At 39.1% G+C, this 18289-nt stretch overlaps 1 protein-coding gene across 2 annotated transcripts in view; it reads left to right on the top strand.

Moving 5' to 3' along the window:
• The window catches only part of PLCZ1 (phospholipase C zeta 1), a 72220-nt gene that overhangs the window by 40649 nt on the left and 13282 nt on the right, over positions 1-18289 (top strand). For both annotated transcript variants that reach the window (XM_089303892.1, XM_089303891.1), the window contains 5 exons: positions 2320-2469; positions 5098-5195; positions 5277-5340; positions 6545-6701; positions 13889-14005. In XM_089303892.1, the coding sequence (XP_089160018.1) occupies positions 2320-2469; positions 5098-5195; positions 5277-5340; positions 6545-6701; positions 13889-14005 (586 nt within the window). The remainder of the gene's footprint in view (positions 1-2319; positions 2470-5097; positions 5196-5276; positions 5341-6544; positions 6702-13888; positions 14006-18289) is intronic.

The following is an 18289-nucleotide window of genomic DNA, read 5'->3' as shown; positions in this document are numbered from 1 at the left end:
AAATTGAAGAAAAACATGAATAAATACAAAGCTATCTTGTGTTCATGGAGTAGAAGAATTAATGCTGTTAAACTGTCCATGTGACTCAGAGAAATATCTAAACCCTACCAAAAATCCTGATGGGATTCTTCACACAATTAGAAAAAATAATCCTGCAATCTTTATGAAACCATAAGAGACCACAAGTAGTCAAAACAATTCTAGTAAAGAAAAACCACAATGGAGGCGTTAAATTTCCTGATTTAAAAGTGTATTACAAGGCTATAGTAATAAAAATAGTACTGGTATAGAAACAGATACATAGGCGAATGGGACAGAAAAGAAAGCCCAGAAATAAACCCAGCATAAATAATCAACTAATTTTTGACAAGGGCACTGATAGGACACAATGGAGAGAAGATAATCTTTGCAGTAAATATGATGGGAATATTGGATTTCCACAAGCAAAAGACTGAAATTGAATCATTATATTATATACAAAAACCAGTTCAAAATGGATGAAATGTCTAAATATAAAATTATAAACCCGGACCTGTTTTGTAGCAAATTGGATAGAGCTGCTACCTGCAAAACTGGCATCTCATTTGTGCACTGGTCCACATCCTGGTTCTACTCCTGATCTGGCTATCTGCCTGATGTAGCCTCAGAAGATGGCCTAAGTGTTTGGGTCCTTGCTACCCATATGGGAAACCTAGATGAAGCTTCTGGTCCCTGGCTTTTGCATGGCCTAGACTGGCCATTGAGGCCTTCTAGGTCGTGGGCCAGTGGATGGAGGACATCTCTCTGTGTCCATTTCTCTCTGTAACTCTAACTTTCAAAATAAATAAATAAATCTTAAAAAAAAAATAGAAACCAAGGCTGACACTATTGTGCTATTGGTTAAATCACTGCCTGAGGTTCCTGCATCTCATACAGGTGCCTTCTTGAATCCTGGCTGCTCCACTTCTGATCCCGCTCCCTGCTGATGCACCTGGGAAAGCAGTAGAAGATGACCCAAGTCTCTTGGCCTTTGCACCACGTAGGAGACCTTGGCTCTGGCCTAGCATAGCTCTGGCTATTTGGGGAAATGAACCAGCAGATGGGGGACCTCTCTCTCCTTCTCTCTCTAACACTGCCTTTCAAATAAATAAGTAAATGTTAAAAAAAATTAGAAACCATAAAACTTCTATATCTCTGATATTTCATATGGGAAAGCAGCAGAAGATGGTCCAAGTACTTGAGTCCCTGTCACACATGTTAGTAGACCCAGAGGAGGAGGTAGGAAATAATCTGACACAGCAGAGAAAGAGGCGTGTGATTACAGAGACAGACATTAGAGTGATGTGGCTCCAAGCCAAGGACCACTGGCAGCCACCAAACTCTGCAAGAGGCAAGAAACAGATTCTCTCCTAGGACTTCCCGAGGAAGCATGGCTTGGCTGACGTCTTGGTGAACTGTGAGAGAATAAATTTGGATTATTTTAAGCTACCAAGTTTATGGCAATTTGCCACAGAAGCCACAGGAAACATGTACACATGCATGAAGAAGTCACACCATAGCTCCTGTTCCAGGTGCTGTGATGATGCAGTCACCAGTGTGTGATGAGCCCCTGGCACATTTTCAAGGTGGTAAATGTGTGCCCTAATGATGACGTCTGAAAACAAAACAAAGGCAAAAATTTTGGATGAGACCCAACAGGGCGTTTTGTTTTCACTGTTGACCAAAGACATACAGTACTTGTGTAGAGTCACCCTCGCCTAAGAGCTGAAAATATCTTTATAGCTTTTTCTCATTCTAAACGTGTTGATTTTATAACTAAAAACCAAAAAAGCAGAAAATTGCCATTTCTTCAAAGCAGTGGTAATAAGGTTTTCCTTTCCATTTTAAAATGTGTAAATATCTATACCTATTGATCTATCTATACATATACCATAAAAAATAAAAATCTAAAATGTTAGTCTTTGGCTACTTTCTTTTCTTCAGAAGACTGCTTTATAAATGACTTTCTGTAGCAGTATGCAAATCTATAGTTTTACTTTCTTCCTAATGAGCCTATAACCTCCCTTTTGTGGATATGGTATGATTTATTTAAGTAAGTTGCCTCCCATAGGTGCTTCAGCTGTTTTCCGTATTTTTGGTGGAAATAAAAATAATTGCACATAGATTTAATGGTCTTTGTTTTATCATATGCAAAAGTATTTCTGTTTAAAGAATGCTGGATTATTTTGAAAAATTGGTGAATATTAGAAGCAAATTTTAAAATGAATTGTCTTTACAAGATTTACTTTAAAAGTATTTAAAAGTTCTGATGAATAACTATAGCAATGGTTGATTTTTTAGACATCTGAGTACCCAGTGGTGCTCTCTTTAGAAAACCACTGCTCCCCTCACCAGCAAGAAGTGATGGCAGACATTCTGCAGAACATTCTGGGAGATTCCCTGCTCTGTGACATGCTTGATGATTTTCAAGACACACTACCTTCACCAGAGGTAACAATGGGACAAGTTCAGGTGAAGAGAAAAACAGAAACAAAATACTCATCTATGAAGCTGGGTTAAAGTCCAGTGGAAATGCTTGATTTTAACTTTTTTTTAAAATTTACCTTTCTTTTTAAAAAAGATTTATTTATTTATTTAAAAGAGAGAGAGAGAGAGAGAGAGAGAGAGAGATCTTCCAGCAGCTGGTTTACCCCCTTAATAGCCACAGTAGTCAAGACTGGGCCAGGCTGAAGCCAGGAGCCAGGAGCTTTTTCTGTGTCTCTCACACGGGTACAGGGGCAAGCACTTAGACCATCTTCTGCTGCTTTCCCAGGAGCATTAGCAGGGAGCTGGATGGGAAGTGGAGCAGCTGGGACTTGAACTGTTGCCTATATGGGATTTTGGTGCTGTAGGCCTTGGCTTTATCCTGCTGAGCCACAGCGCTGGCCCCTGGTTTTAACTGTTTGCAGATGCCTTTGCTGTGTGTCATCCAGGAAATGCTTCCAGGAGTATCTAGGTGACTGTATGTTTATGGAGAGAATACAGAGATAGATGGAAAGCCATATTTGATTGTGTGCTGTACTTCAGAGCCCACGGTTTTAAGGCAATTAATATTAGGCCCAAGGATTTGATACATTTTACGGGCAAAAGGCTAAGAATTAGGTAAAAGCCCAGGTTATGGGATCTCTGTCAAAAATTTCAGAAGCTTTCCTTTGTAAACTTAGCCTTTTAAACCTCTGAATCTTTTAACTTTCTTTTTAAACTCTTAATAGCAGCGTTTTACAGTATTTGAATATTCTCCTTTGTCTTTTACTACTTTATTTACATGGATACAACATTTTAAATGAAGGTGTTATGAAATTACTGACAAGAAATACAGGGCTTATAATAAGACAACGATGTGATAAATAAAAACTGATTCTTTCACCTTGTAAGAATGCTTATAAATTAATTGTGTTTGATTTTGGTAGAAAAAAACTTTAAAGAACATGAAAAAACATAAAAGAACATTAAATTGCTGGAAATGTATCATAAGATTAACCAAAGAATCATGATATAATTCTGGAAATTATAATGAGGCAATGATGTTTCGCTTTCTAGGAAGATAATTCCTTCTCCTAATATGCAAAAATTATGCTTTGTTTTTGTTTTTGTATTTTTAATATATTCACACATAGCTTTCATTAAATTTTAACCTCCATAGTAAGATAAAGACATGCTTTCTAGTGAATGCATGACAATTAGAAACAAAGTGGCCGGCGCCGCGGCTCAATAGGCTAATCCTCCGCCTCGCGGCGCAGGCGCACCGGGTTCTAGTCCTGGTCGGGGCGCCGGATTCTGTCCCGGTTGCCCCTCTTCCAGGCCAGCTCTCTGCTGTGGCCAGGGAGTGCAGTGGAGGATGGCCCAAGTCCTTGGGCCCTGCACCCATGGGAGACCAGGAGAAGCACCTGGCTCCTGCCATCAGATCAGCGCGGTGCGCCGGCCACGGTGCGCCGGCCGCGGCGGCCATTGGAGGGTGAACCAATGGCAAAAGGAAGACCTTTCTCTCTGTCTCTCTCTCTCACTGTCCACTCTGCCTGTCAAAAAAAAAAAAAAAAAAAAAAAAGAAATAAAGTCACTTTCTCATACTCAATTCAGTGTTCAGTGTTCAGTGTGTGAAATAGCAGCCTACAGATTGCTAAGGAGGCCTGTTTGAAACCTCACCAAGTCAAGACTCTCATTTCTCTAATTTTGAAGTAGGTCCTAGGAATTTGTACCTTTAGCCAGAGAGCCTGGTAACACTTTTGTTGCCATGTAGCTACAGAGTGCACTTTGTTAGGCTTCTTAAGAGGAAGATTTAAAGGTGATAAAAGAAGAGAGGAGGTCCAAGGTGACAGGGTTATTTGAGTTGGCATCTGAGACGACAAAAGGGAAGGACCAGTCAAAACTCCTTTGAGAAAAGAACGTTACTTCATCACCCAGATTTCAGCATTTTTTGTGTACATCATAGCAGGAATGTAGTTTTGTGAAATTTATGAATTTTTAAAAATGGCAGCAGTATCTAAGTTAATGATGAAAACAGAGGGCTTTGGATTTAGAATGAATGACACTGATGGTACCATAATTCCAGTTTTGATAGACAGAAGTATCAGGTTAATGCTCCTTGGTGTGATCCAGTTGAACTTTGAGCAGGATTTACAAACCTTTGGCTTCATTTATAGTGGATGCCAGGCATTATGATAGATGTGTTTACATACCTGATCTCATTTAATACTTTTTATAGTTGAATAAGAATGTGCTGACTACTAGCATTTACTATCAGAAGTTCTAACATTCTGACTTTACAACATAACATGTATTTAACATGTATGTGTACAGGAACAATTTTCCCATATTTAAAATGCTCTAAACAGTAGCAACTTGTGGAATGTAATAAAAGAGATTACATATAGCCAGTCCTGATCATAGCAAGCTTATGTTTTTGGAGAATCACTGGTTTCTATTAGAATATGAATAGGGTATACAGAGATGGAGGTCTTACATATCTTACTGCAATACATGGCTCATTGCAAATGTAATGAAAGACTTTTCAATGGCTGTTATAGTGCATACGAACCTGCAAATGAGTAACTATAATTCTTTCTTGAATTGCTTCTGTAGGCACTAAAATTCAAAATCTTAGTTAAAAACAAGAAAATAGGAACATTAAAGGAAACCCGTGAAAGGAAAGGTACTGATAAACATGGGAAGGTGGGGGAGTTGGAAGAAGATGACCTGGACCAAGAGGAGGAGGAGGAATCCAAGGATTCAGAGACACAGGATGACTCTGTGTCAAAAAGCTCCCAGGAAAAGGAGTCAGATTCAAAAAGGTCACTGGCAATAATATTTCTCAAGAAAAAGAAGGTGAGGTGATGCTCTGAAATCTTAGAAGTAAAAAGTTTTCTAATCTTCCCAGTACATGGAAAATGGTAAATAATATGGAGACATAGTATTTTATCATTTAAAATGCACTTTGATTAAATGGACAGCAGAAAAGGAAATCTGAAAGTTGTTCTTTTTCCTATGGTAGCTGCTTTAAAATTTTCTCCTTGTAGTTGACAAATATTGTATTCTCCCCTGTACATTGTTCAGAGTACAAGAAATACAGAGATAAACAACATAGTTTCTTTGCCCTCAAGTGGAGACAGAGATGAGAAAATCAATGCTTACAATTTATGGTAGTATAAGTATACACATTAGCATGCCAAAGAAGATAGATTGTATGTGACACAAACCAACTGAATAGTTTTTTTAAAAATGGGAATTAATAAATGGGTCCACATAGACGAAAAGTTCAGGGAAAAGGAATTTAACTTCAGGAATGAGTTGGGGTTAGTGTATCAAACGTCAGCAGAACTTGCCTTCTTTATCTACGTTTGGCCCCAAACTCTTTGCATTTCTACAATGCCATTGTGAAAATTCAGTTTATAGCCTTCCGGGTTCAAAATCAGTAGAATGTCTACCTCTCAGCAGAGCAAGCAAAACTGATGAATACATTAATTATGATCTGGTTGTGTGCATATCTCTGAACAAATTTACTGATGCTAGGGAAATGCAAATTTTTTATTAGCTAGGCCCCGACTACATGACCCCTACTTCAACGTGTGGGTTGAGCCCAACCAAGGGATGCTTTCCCTAAGCAGAACTTGGGAAATGTCTAAAGGAAGTGTATAGGAAACATGTGCCAGGCTATAAAAGAGCAAATGTCTGCTATATTTTTGACATTATTCCAAAATTTTAGCTCAAATTGGAGGTTTACTTACTCATGATTAAAATTCCTAAATGTGTCAAATTCATAAGAATCCACTGAGATGTTCGATAAAGAAAATAGTAATAATTGTCATCCTCAATATGTACTTATTACATTAATTGGGATTTTGAATTTAAGCTAGAATATACTAAATATTATAATTATAAAAATAACCACATAAACTTAAATCCAAAAGCTTTGGAGGAGAAAATATTATTAAAAGACAAATTATCCATTTGGAAGCATATTTTCTTTATTGAAGAGGCATTTTTTAAATGATTAGTGTAAAAATGTGAAATTACTGCATTTTATTTTTAGACCAGGAAGGTAAAAATATCTCTGGCCTTATCTGATCTTGTCATTTATACTAAAGCTGAGAAGTTCAGAAACTTTCACCATGCAAGACTGCATCAGCAATTTAACGAAAACAATTCTATTGGAGAATCTCGTGCCCGAAAACTTTCTAAACTGAAAGGTAAATACTTATGAGTCAGAGAAAGTAGTTGAGTAAGTTACCATTTCTACCAAGATGTTAAGATTCGTCAAGAATATTTTTAACATGATAATATATTTTATTCTTATCATTTTCAACACATAATAACTGTGCATATTTTCAAAGGTGTTGTGTGCAGCCAGTTAAGCTGCCCTTTGTATACCTGTGTCCTGTATTGCAGTGCCTGCTTCATGGCCCAACCACTCTGCCTCCCCATCTGGCTTCCCAATAATACACCTGGGACGAAGCAGATGATGGTTCCAGTACTTAGGATTCTCCCCCCATGTGGAGGCCTCAGTAGAGTTTGTGGCTCCTGGCTTTGTTCTGACCTTGCTCTGGCTGTTGCAGACATTTAGGGAATGATATTTAGGTGAGGAAAGTTTAGAGGTAAGCTTGTATATATTTGGAAATATTGAGAGAAGATAAAATAGTTTAGAATATATAACATTTGAAACTGCATCATGAGGAAAGAAATATCACAGGCATTGGGTGATAGCAAAGAGAAGAGCAAAGAAAAGTAGATTTTAAAAAAATTACTAAACCAGCCAGTGCTGCGGCTCACTAGGCTAATCCTCTGCTTGCAGCGCCAGCACCCCCAGTTCTAGTCCCCGTTGGGGCACTGGATTCTGTCCCGGTTGCTCCTCTTCCAGTCCAGCTCTCTGCTGTGGCCCGGGAGGGCAGTGGAGGATGACCCAAGTGTTTGGGCCCTGCACCTGACTCCTGGCTCTGCAGTGTGCCAGCTGTAGCAGCCATTTGGGGGGTTAACCAATGGAAGGAAGACCTTTCTCTCTCTCTCTCTCTCACTGTCTAACTGCCTGTCAGAAAAAAAAAATTACTAAACCTATAATTATTTTGAGCTTAGTATATATCTGGTTGTGTTCTAAATACTAAAATTAAGTAACATAATACTCAAAGAAGACCTGTTACTGTTTTTATTATCATTTTACAGATGAGGAATCAGAGGCACTATTATAAAACGTATTTTCTTGAAATCTTTCACGTATTTAATGAATTTTAAAACAGGTTTTTTGTGTGTGCTTATTTAAGGTTACATTGTTTACTTCACAGAACTTAGCCATTAGTTAACTTCTTTCACTCAGGGCGTTTTGATAGAGAATATCTAGTATGGATGCCTTTGTGGGTGGGGCTGTGGTGAGTATTCTTGTAAGAGGGCAGTGAATGACAGGCAGTGCTGCTGAGAGATGCAGAGCACAGTTACAGGGCACTTGGAGTTTGTCCTGCAAGTCAAGGTCAGCACGCTCAGGAGCGGCATGAGCTGGTGTGTGCTTCTGTCTCTGCCAGCAGTCAAAGCAGAAGACTGCGGGCTGGGAGGAGATAATAAAGGCTTGTGGAAACGAGATTGGAGGGGGAGGGATGGGAGGGAGGATGGGTAGGAGGGAGAGGGAGAGGGAGAGAAAGGGAAGAGAAAGAGAGATCTCATCTATTGGTTCACTTTCCAAATGCCCACAGTAACTAGGACTGGGCCAGGACCAAGCCAGGAGCCTAAAACTCAAGTTGGATCTCCCACGGAGTGTCAGGTACCCAACTACCGGAGTGATCACTGCTTTCTCTCAGGACACCCATTAGCAGGAAGCTGGATCCGAAGTGTAGCCAGGTTCAAGCGCAGGCAGTGCGTATAGGATGCGGGCATCCCAAGTGGCCACTTAGCTGCTGCACTTAGTGGCCACTTAGCTGCACTCACCATGCATCTTCTAATTGTCCTCAGATTCTAAACCTGAGGTGGTTATTCTGTAGGTAGTGCCCGAGATTAAACACACGCTGAGAGAGAGAAGGGGAAACAGACTCCATTTCCTTCTTAGCCTTAAATGGTTGAGTGTGTCCCAAACTTAGAAAGGGATGGACAAGTAACTTAACAGCCTGGTGGTTCTTCAATCCATCAAAAATTGCAGTCTATTCTTTTTTGTGTGTAGAAATATCAAACAGGAAAATCAGCACTGACCAACTACATTTACTGATTAACTGCATTTGACTGCAATCTTCAAAGCAAAGTTTGTTTTAGAGATATTTTAAGAGACTTAAAAAATATATGCTTTGAATTCCCTGTGATCTTTTGCTGTGAGGTTTCCTTCCTTTATCTTCTTTCATATTGATGACCGTGTTTCTGTGTTTCTGTGTGTAACACATCTTTAAGCATCTTTTGCAGGGCTGGACGAGTGGCGACAAATTCTTTCAATTTCTGTTTGCTATGAAAAGTCTTTATTTCACCTTCATTCACAAATGAGAGCTTGGCAGGATATAATATTCTGGGCTGGCAGTTGTTCTCTCTTAGTACCTGGGCTATATCTCGCCATTCCCTGCTAGCTTGTAGGGTTTCTGATGAGAAGTCAGCTGTGAGTTTGATTGGAGATCCTCTGAGAGTAATCTGATGTTTCTCTCTTGCATATTTTAGGATCTTTTCTTTATGTTTCACTGTGGAGAGTTTAATTACAACGTGTCGTGGTGAGGATCTCTTTTGGTCGTGTTTATTAGGGGTTCTGTGAGCTTCCTGTACTAGGATTTCTCTGTCCTTCTCCACACCTGGGAAATTTTCTTCTAATATCTCACTAAAAAGGCCTTCTAATCCTTTCTCCCTCTCCATGCCTTCAGGAACTCCTAGAACCCGAATGTTGGGTTTTTTAATAGTATCCTGAAGATTCCTGACAATATGTTTTAGATTTCTAATTTCCTCTTCTTTTCTTTGGTCTGACTGTATCCTTTCCTGTTCTCTGTCTTGTAAGTCTGATATTCTCTCTTCTGCTTCACCCATTCTGTTCATAAGGCTCTCTATTGTGTTTTTCATTTCATCTATTGAATTCTTCACTTCATTATGATTTCTCGTCACTATCCCAGTTTCCTGTTGTACTAGTTGTTTCGTTTCATTTTGATTCCTCCTTAATATTTCATTTTCACCAGAGAGATTTTCTATCTTGTCCATTAAGGATTTATGTAGTTCAAGAATTTGTTTTTGAGAACTTCTTAATGTTCTTATCAATTTTTTGAGATCTGCTTCTTGCATTTCTTCTAACTCATCATCTTCATAATCTTGAATTGGGGTGTCTTTTTCGTTTGGGGGCGTCATGGTGACTTCCTTGTTTTTATTGCCTCGGTTTTTGCGTTTGTTATTTGGCATATTGGAGATATTTGGTTTCTTCACTGTGGTGCTTTTTCTTGTTATACTATGACTCTAGATTAAGTGGACTGTCTGTTTTTGATGGAGCCTTAGAGGCTTGAGATGGGTGTGGCTTGAGAGCTCTGTTTGGTGTGCCAAAGGTGACACTCCCAGGTTAGGCGTGGTAGATCTCTCTCTCTCTTTCTTTCTTTTTTTGATTCAAAAGGGAAGTAATTCTGCACAGCTGAATGAAGTTGGAGGTAGTTAGCAGGCAAATGATATACCCACAGGAGCCAGAGATCAGAATCTCTTTCCCAAGGACCACACAGGGAATCTGTTCTGCCCTCAGAGTGGGCTCAAATTCTCCTTCAGTCTCCCACTGGGTTGCCAAAGTTACGGAATTGTAGCGTCTCTGGAGAGTACTCACGTGAATTCCGTGAGTTCTCTCCCCCACCGTCTCTTTTTTCACAGTCTCAGTTCAGTAGCACCACAAATTTACTAGGTCCTAATCTCCTGTTAATTCGCCCCGCCCAGAGTCAGGTTTTTCTGCTAGGCTCAGGGCAGATGCAGACCTGAGGTCGCTCTGCTTATGACGTATGTCCAAGATGGTGCCTGCTCTTTGTCTTGCTCGCCCTTGAGAGGTGAGTGGAGAGAGAGAAACCCATGTCCGTACCAGTCACCTTTTTTTTTTTCTGTCTCTCTCTTCCAGTTAGCCTGGTGAACTTTTCTCCCCTGGGGGTTGTTCCCTCTAGTCTCCTCTCTCCACTTGCCTGCTGGTGTCTCAGGCTATTGAGGTTCGGCTCACCTCGTGTTCCAGCACTGGTGTGTTGAGTCTGCTGCTGGTGTCCCGAACTGTGGGCTCCCACGCTCTCCACGCAGGTCCACTGTGAATCACGCGTTCCGGAAGAGTTTCTTCTGCTGTTTCCTCCCCTACTCTTCCTTGAATCTGCAGTATCTCCACTTTTATTAAACTGTCTCTCCCCAGACTATCAGTGTGCTCCCTTCCTATTCCGCCATCTTGCCTCCTACCCCTAAGGCATGCGGATCTGGCTGAAATGCCCATGAGAGTATTTCAGGCATGGAAAGCCAAGACACTCTGGGGGAAAAAAAAACCTAAATGAAAGATCTCCACGAGTGAGATCCCAGTGGAAAGAATGGGTCATCAAAAAAGGAGGTACCTTTCTCTGAAGGGAGGAGAGAACTTCCACTTTGACCATGGCCTTGTCTAAAAATGATCAGAGTCAGTGAACTCAGGGGGCTTCCATAGCCTTGGCAACTCATGACAAGAGCCTAGGGTGATTACTGATGCCCTAAACAAGAGTGTCGATTTGTTAAGTCAACAACAGGAGTCACTGTGCACTTACTCCTCATGTAGGATCTTTGTCCTTAGTGTGCTGTACATTGAGATCTAATGCTATAACTAGTACTCAAACAATATTTTTCACTTTATGTTTCTGTGTGGGAGAAAACTGTTGAAATCTTTACTTAATGTATGCTAAACTGATCTTCTGTATATAAAGAGAATCGAAAATGAATCTTGATATGAATGGAAGGGGAGAGGGAGTAGATAAGGGGAGGGTTGTGGGTTGGAGGGACATTATGGGGGGAAGTCATTGTAATCCATATTCTGTACTTTGGAAATTTATATTCATTAAATAAAAGTTAAAAAAAAAGAGAGACTTAAAAAAAACAGTTAAAACAAAAATCATTTCAGTACATCTGGACACATTTAAATAACAGACTTGCATAGAGTAGTGTGAAATGGAATGGACCAGACCAGGACAGAAAGGGCAGAATAGAAAAGGAGTGTATTGTAGACTATGAAACTCTGTGTGTGTGTGTGTGTGTGTGTGTGTTGGGTTGTGATGTAAAATTTTTGTCCTACTATAAGTGTAATCAAGCGAGTTTAAATGATTTGCTTTGCTGATCTCTGTTCCTTCAAACTGTTGGATGACTTTTGTTGAGGACAGGATCTCTGGGCACAGCAAAAATATTTATAATCCACTCTTACACTCTTATCATGTTAAATGCTTGAGAAAATTTGGAAAGGGATTGAGTATTCTGTGTAGAGTCATAAAATATAACATCACCTTTTCTTAGAAAAAGTCTAGTAAGTAGCTACAGTAAAGGTTTCACTGCAAGATGACCTATTATTATTATAAATATAATAAACATGCTAACATTATTGAAATGGAATGATTTTTACATTATTTCAATAAGCAATTATGGTAGTTTGTAAAAGGAAATAAATGATACAATGTAAAGGAAAAAATTAGCATAAACATGCAAAAGAGTTGAGAGATATATATACCAAGGAGTTCTCAGTGGTTACTAATTGAGTAATTGCATGTGATTTCTTATCTTATCAGATTTTTTCATCTTTAAAATGAATATTTAGTAACAAATTATGTTTAATTTCTTTTTTAAAAAAGATTTATTTATTTATTTGAAAGGCAGAGTTACAGAGAAATAGGGACAGAGAGAAAGAGAGAGAGAGAGAGAGAGAGAATCTTCCATCAGCTGGCTACCCCCTAAAAAGCAACAACTACTGGGATTGGGCCAGGTCAAAGCCAGGAGCCAGGAGCTTTGTCTTGCTCTCCCCTGTGGGTACAGAGGCCCAAACAGTTGTGCCATCATCTGCTGACCTCCCAGGCATTTTAGCAGGGAGCTGGATAGGAAGTGGAGCAGCCAGGACTCGAACAGACGCACATATGTGATGCCAGCATCGCGGGCGGCAGCCCAGCTTGCTACTCCACAGCCCTGGCCCCTCATGTCTAGTTTTTAAATGTTAATCCCAGAAGCAACAAAACCCTGTAAGCCTTTTGGCTAAGATCAAGTGTGAAAATCCAGAAGCCTCTGTTCTTTGCTTAAGGACAGGCATAAGGGAGGTAGATAAGGGAGTATGATATTCAGACCCCATACTCATTCACACACAGATGACTTCAACATAAACTTGCTCTCAAGGATTGTGTAACTTTTAAAAATAATTATCAGTGAAATTAATCTCTGTTTTTAGCTTATCAATGCTTCCTTAATAATAGTATTTAGGTACTGAAATACTATTTAGGAGAGAAATTATTTTTATAGTTGATTAACAAATTTAGTGGGCCATAGGCAATAACCATTTCTCCCATGACTTATCATCATATTATCTGGAATAGTTGTAGAAGCATAATCTGTTTAGTGAAAGAAAAAATACCTAGAGAATACATAAAATAATTTGAAGAAGTGTCAAATGGTAATGGGTATAAATTTATTTTGAATTGCAAGTTATTTACACAGTGTGTGTGTGTATATATATATATATATATATATATAAAAGTAGAAACTCAAAGACTATATAGAGAGACTCAAATAGACTATGTGAGTATGTGTATGATGTATATTTAAGTTTGTATGGATGTATTATGAGTATATTGATATTATCTCAGTAGGGAAGGCATTTGAAATCATTTAAAGTATAAGGAGCTGATGAGCTTTTTGATGGAGGAACATAAACAGATTGGATTTTTGAGGCAGTTGCTGGGGTGGCGTGTTGAGGAGATGAACTGGATAACCTCAGGGTGCATTGCAACCCAAATGGTCAACTCCATTAATTTAGCTTGAATCATAGAGCTTTGCATGACTTACATGTGCTTCTGTACTAATGTGAAAATCAATGCCAAAAAAAAAAACAAAAAAAAAACTGAGAAAAGATGCTACTTTAGTTTTGAAAAAATGAATTTTTTGGGATTCTGTGTATTCTAATATCATAAATGAAATTAATTTTGATGAGAAAGATATAAATTATCCAATTTATTTTTCCCTCAAGTGAATTACCACTGTATATAAATTCTATAATAAAATTATTATTAATCAGCAACAGTGAAATTATACTGTAAATATAAAGGCATAGAATTCACTTTGATTTTCATAAAGTAAAAATATCTATGCCAAGACAATATAATCAATATTATGGAAACTATTATATAATGATATAGTGTCTATAGTAGTAGTAGGAGTAGTAGTAGTAACATTTAAATTACTTGAAATGCTTTACCTTTTTTTTCTTTCTTTTCAGTCAGCGAGTTTATTTTTCACACCAGAAAGTTCATTACCAGAATATATCCCAAAGCAATGAGAGCGGACTCTTCTAATTTTAATCCTCAAGAATTTTGGAATATAGGTTGTCAAATGGGTATGTTATATAGGATATTATGTTACTAGCAGAAGAAGATAAAAGATAATGAGAAAATATTCCTAGAACATTTGTTTGGCTCTGGAGGCTTTGAGGTTAGGCACTAAAGGCAAATCATTGGTTTAGCGCTGAACTAATTCTTACACAGGTTGGAGAGGATAATTCAGGTGAAGGTCGGGGGCATGGAAATTAACTTATGAGGAATTAGTACAAGACACATATAGTGGAGGCAGGAAGCAAGGGTTCCAAAATGGATGTAAGAGGACAATGAAACTCAGGTTTCTCGGTTTGAAAGTCATGCTCAAGGCTTCTTCAAATCAAGCGACCTCTCCTTTCTATTTTACATGGACATCTACACTCATAGTCTTGAAAAGTGAATAGGATTGTAGGGCTTTTGACTTGTTCTCACCAGACTGCTTATCCCAAATTGAACAGCTAGCAGAGCACTGGAAATAGCCAATCAGAAAATCCAGGGTGTTAACCCTGCTTCCACGGGGTTGAGGAAAGTTCCTAGGCCTGAAGAAAGCCAGATTGAGGACCAGGTGAGAGGTGGGAGGTGCATGGGGTGGAGGGTGAGGGTGATTCTGTGTATATGTGTATAGCAAGTATTTAACAGCCTGTATCCAGCTACTTCTGTATTTTTTTTAACGTTTATTTAATGAATATTAATTTCCAAAGTACGACTTATGGATTACAATGGCTTCCCCCCCATACCGTCCCTCCCACCCACAACCCTCCCCTTTCCCACTCCCTCTCCCCTTCCATTCACATCAAGATTCATTTTCGATTATCTTAATATACAGAAGATCAGCTTAGTATACATTAAGTAAGGATTTCAACAGTTTGCTCCCACACAGAAACATAAAGTGAAAAATAATAGATGGGTTTTTTTAAATGATGATGAAATCAGATCAGACCTATTGTCATGTTTAATCCCAGTGAGAGTCAACTTGGGAATTGATAATTTTTTTTTTTTACAGAAGATCAGTTTAGTATGCATTAAGTAAAGATTTCAACAGTTTGCACCCCCATAGAAACACAAAGTGAAATATATTGTTTGAGTACTCGTTATAGCATTAAGCCTCAGTGTACAGCACATTAAGGACAGAGATCCTACATGAGGAGTCAGTGCACAGTGACTCCTGTTGTTGACTTTACCAATTGACACTCCTGTCTATGGCATCAGTAATCTGCCTATGCTCCAGTCATGAGTTTCCAAGGCTATGGAAGCCCTCTGAGTTCTCCGACTCTTATCTTGTTTAGACAAGGTCATAGTCAAAGTGGAGGTTCTCTCCTCCCTTCAGAGAAAGGTACCTCCTTCTTTGATGACCTGTTCTTTCCACTGGGATCTCACTCACAGAGATCTTTTGCCAGAGTGTCTTGGCTTTCCATGCCTGAAATACTCTCATGGGCTTTTCAGCCAGATCGGAATGCCTTTAGGGCTGATTCTGAGGCCAGAGTGCTATTTAGGACATCTGCCATTCTATGAGTCTGCTGAGTATCTCACTTCCCATGTTGGATCACTCTCCCCTTTATTTATTCTATCGGTTAGTGTTAGCAGGTACTAGACTTGTTTATGTGCTCCCTTTGACTCTTAGTCCTTTCATTATGATCAATTGTGAACTGAAATTGATCACTTGGAATAGTGAGATGGCATTGGTACATGCCACCTTGATGGGATTGAATTAGAATCCCCTGGTATGTTTCTAACTCTACCATTTGGGGCAAGTCAGCTTGAGCATGTCCCAAATTATACATCTCTTCCCTCTCTTATTCCCACTCTTATGTTTAACAGGGATCACATTTCAGTTAAATTTCAACACTTAAGAATAACTGTGTATTAATTACAGAATTAAACCAGTCATATTAAGTAGAACAGATAAAAAAACTACTAAGAGGGATAATGTATTAAGTTGTTCCTTAACAGTCAGGGCTATGCTGATCAAGTCACCGTTTCCCATAGTGTCCATTTCACTTCAACAGGTTTCCTTTTTGGTGTTGAGTCAGTTGTCACCGATCAGGGAGAACATATGGTATTTGTCCCTTTGGGACTGGCTTATTTCACTCAGCATGATGTGTTCCAGATTCCTCCATTTTGATGCAAATGACTGGATTTTGTTGTTTCTTACTGCGGTATAGTATTCTAAAGAGTACATGTCCCATAATTTCTTTTTTTTTTTATCTTTTATTTAATGAATATAAATTTCCAAAGTACAACTCATGTGTTACAATGGCATCCCCCCCATACCGTCCCTCCCACCCACAACCCTCCCCTTTCCCACTCCCTCTCCCCTTCCATTCACATCAAGATTCATTTTCGATTATCTTAATATACAGAAGATCAGCTTAGTATACCTTAAGTAAGTATTTCAACAGTTTGCTCCCACACAGAAACATAAAGTGAAAAATAATAGATGATTTTTTTTAAATGATGATGAAATCAGATCTGACCTATTGTCATGTTTAATCCCAGTGAGAGTCAAGTTGGGAATTGATAATTTCTTTCTTTCTTTTTTTTTTTTTTTTACAGAAGATCAGTTTAGTGTACATTAAGTAAAGATTTCAGTCGTTTGCACCCCCATAGAAACACAAAGTGAAATATACTGTTTGAGTACTCGTTATAGCATTAAGCTTCAGTGTACAGCACGTTAAGGACAGAGATCCTACATGAGGAGTAAGTGCACAGTGACTCCTGTTGTTGACTTTACCAATTGACACTCCTGTTTATGGCATCAGTAATCTCCCTATGCACCAGTTATGAGTTTCCAAGGCTATGGAAGCCCCTTGAGTTCTCCGACTCTTATCTTGTTTAGACACGGTCATAGTCAAAGTGGAGGTTCTCTCCTCCCTTCAGAGAAAGGCACCTCCCTCTTTGAAGACCTGTTCTTTCCACTGGGATCTCACTCACAGAGATCTTTTTGCCAGAGTGTCTTGGCTTTCCATGCCTGAAATACTCTCATGGGCTTTTCAGCCAGATCGGAATGCCTTTAGGGCTGATTCTGAGGCCAGAGTGCTATTTAGGACATCCGCCATTCTATGAGTCTGCTGAGTATCTCACTTCCCATGTTGGATCACTCTCCCCTTTATTTATTCTATCGGTTGGTGTTAGCAGATACTAGACTTGTTTATGTGCTCCCTTTGACTCTTAGTCCTTTCATTATGATCAATTGTGAACTGAAATTGATCACTTGGAGTAGTGAGATGGCATTGGCACATGCCACCTTGATGGGATTGAATTGGAATTCCCTGGTATGTTTCCAACTCTACCATTTGGGGCAAGTCAGCCCGAGCATGCCCCAAATTATACATCTCTTCCCTCTCTTATTCCCACTCTTATGTTTAACAGGGATCACATTTCAGTTAATTTTCAACACTTAAGAATAACTGTGTGATAATTACAGAATTAAACCAGTCATATTAAGTAGAACAGACAAAAAAAAAATACTATGAGGGATAATGTATTAAGTTGTCCATTAGCAGTCAGGGCTATGCTGATCAAGTCACCATTTCTCATAGTGTCCATTTCACTTCAGGAGGTTTCCTTTTTGGTGTTGAGTCAGTTGTCTCCGATCAGGGAGAACATATGGTATTTGTCCCTTTGGGACTGGCTTATTTCACTCAGCATGATGTGTTCCAGATTCCTCCATTTTGTTGCGAATGACTGGATTTTGTTGTTTCTTACTGCGGTATAGTATTCTAAAGAGTACATGTCCCATAATTTCTTTATCCAGTCTACCGTTGATGGGCATTCAGGTTGGTTCCAGGTCTTAGCTATTGTGAATTGAGCTGCAATAAACATTAGGGTGCAGACCGCTTTTTTGTTTGCCAATTTAAATTCCTTTGGGTAAATTCCAAGGAGTGGGATGGCTGGGTCGAACGGTAGTGTTATCTTCAGGTTTCTGAGGAATCTCCAGACTGACTTCCATAGTGGCTTGACCAGTTTGCATTCCCACCAACAGTGGGTTAGTGTCCTTTTTTCCCCACATCCTCGCCAGCATCTGTTGTTGGTAGATTTCTGCATGTGAGCCATTCTAACCATGGTGAGGTGAAACCTCATTGTGGTTTTGATTTGCATTTCCCTGATTGCTAATGACCTTGAACATTTTTTCATGTGCCTGTTGGCCATTTGGATTTCCTCTTTTGAAAAATGTCTATTGAGGTCCTTGGCCCATCTCTTAAGTGGGTTGTTGGTTTTGTTTTTGTGGAGTTTTTTGATCTCTTTGTAGATTCTGGTTATTAACCCTTTATCTGTTGCATAGTTTGCAAATATTTTTTCCCATTCTG

This window comes from Oryctolagus cuniculus, chromosome 9 (genome assembly GCF_051225735.1).
Source record: "Oryctolagus cuniculus isolate XC-2025 breed Fujian yellow rabbit chromosome 9, ASM5122573v1, whole genome shotgun sequence".
In the NCBI taxonomy this organism is placed as follows: Eukaryota; Metazoa; Chordata; class Mammalia; order Lagomorpha; family Leporidae; genus Oryctolagus; species Oryctolagus cuniculus.
The sequence above is the reverse complement of the archived record's forward strand: the minus strand, read 5'-3'. Positions and strand labels throughout refer to the sequence as shown.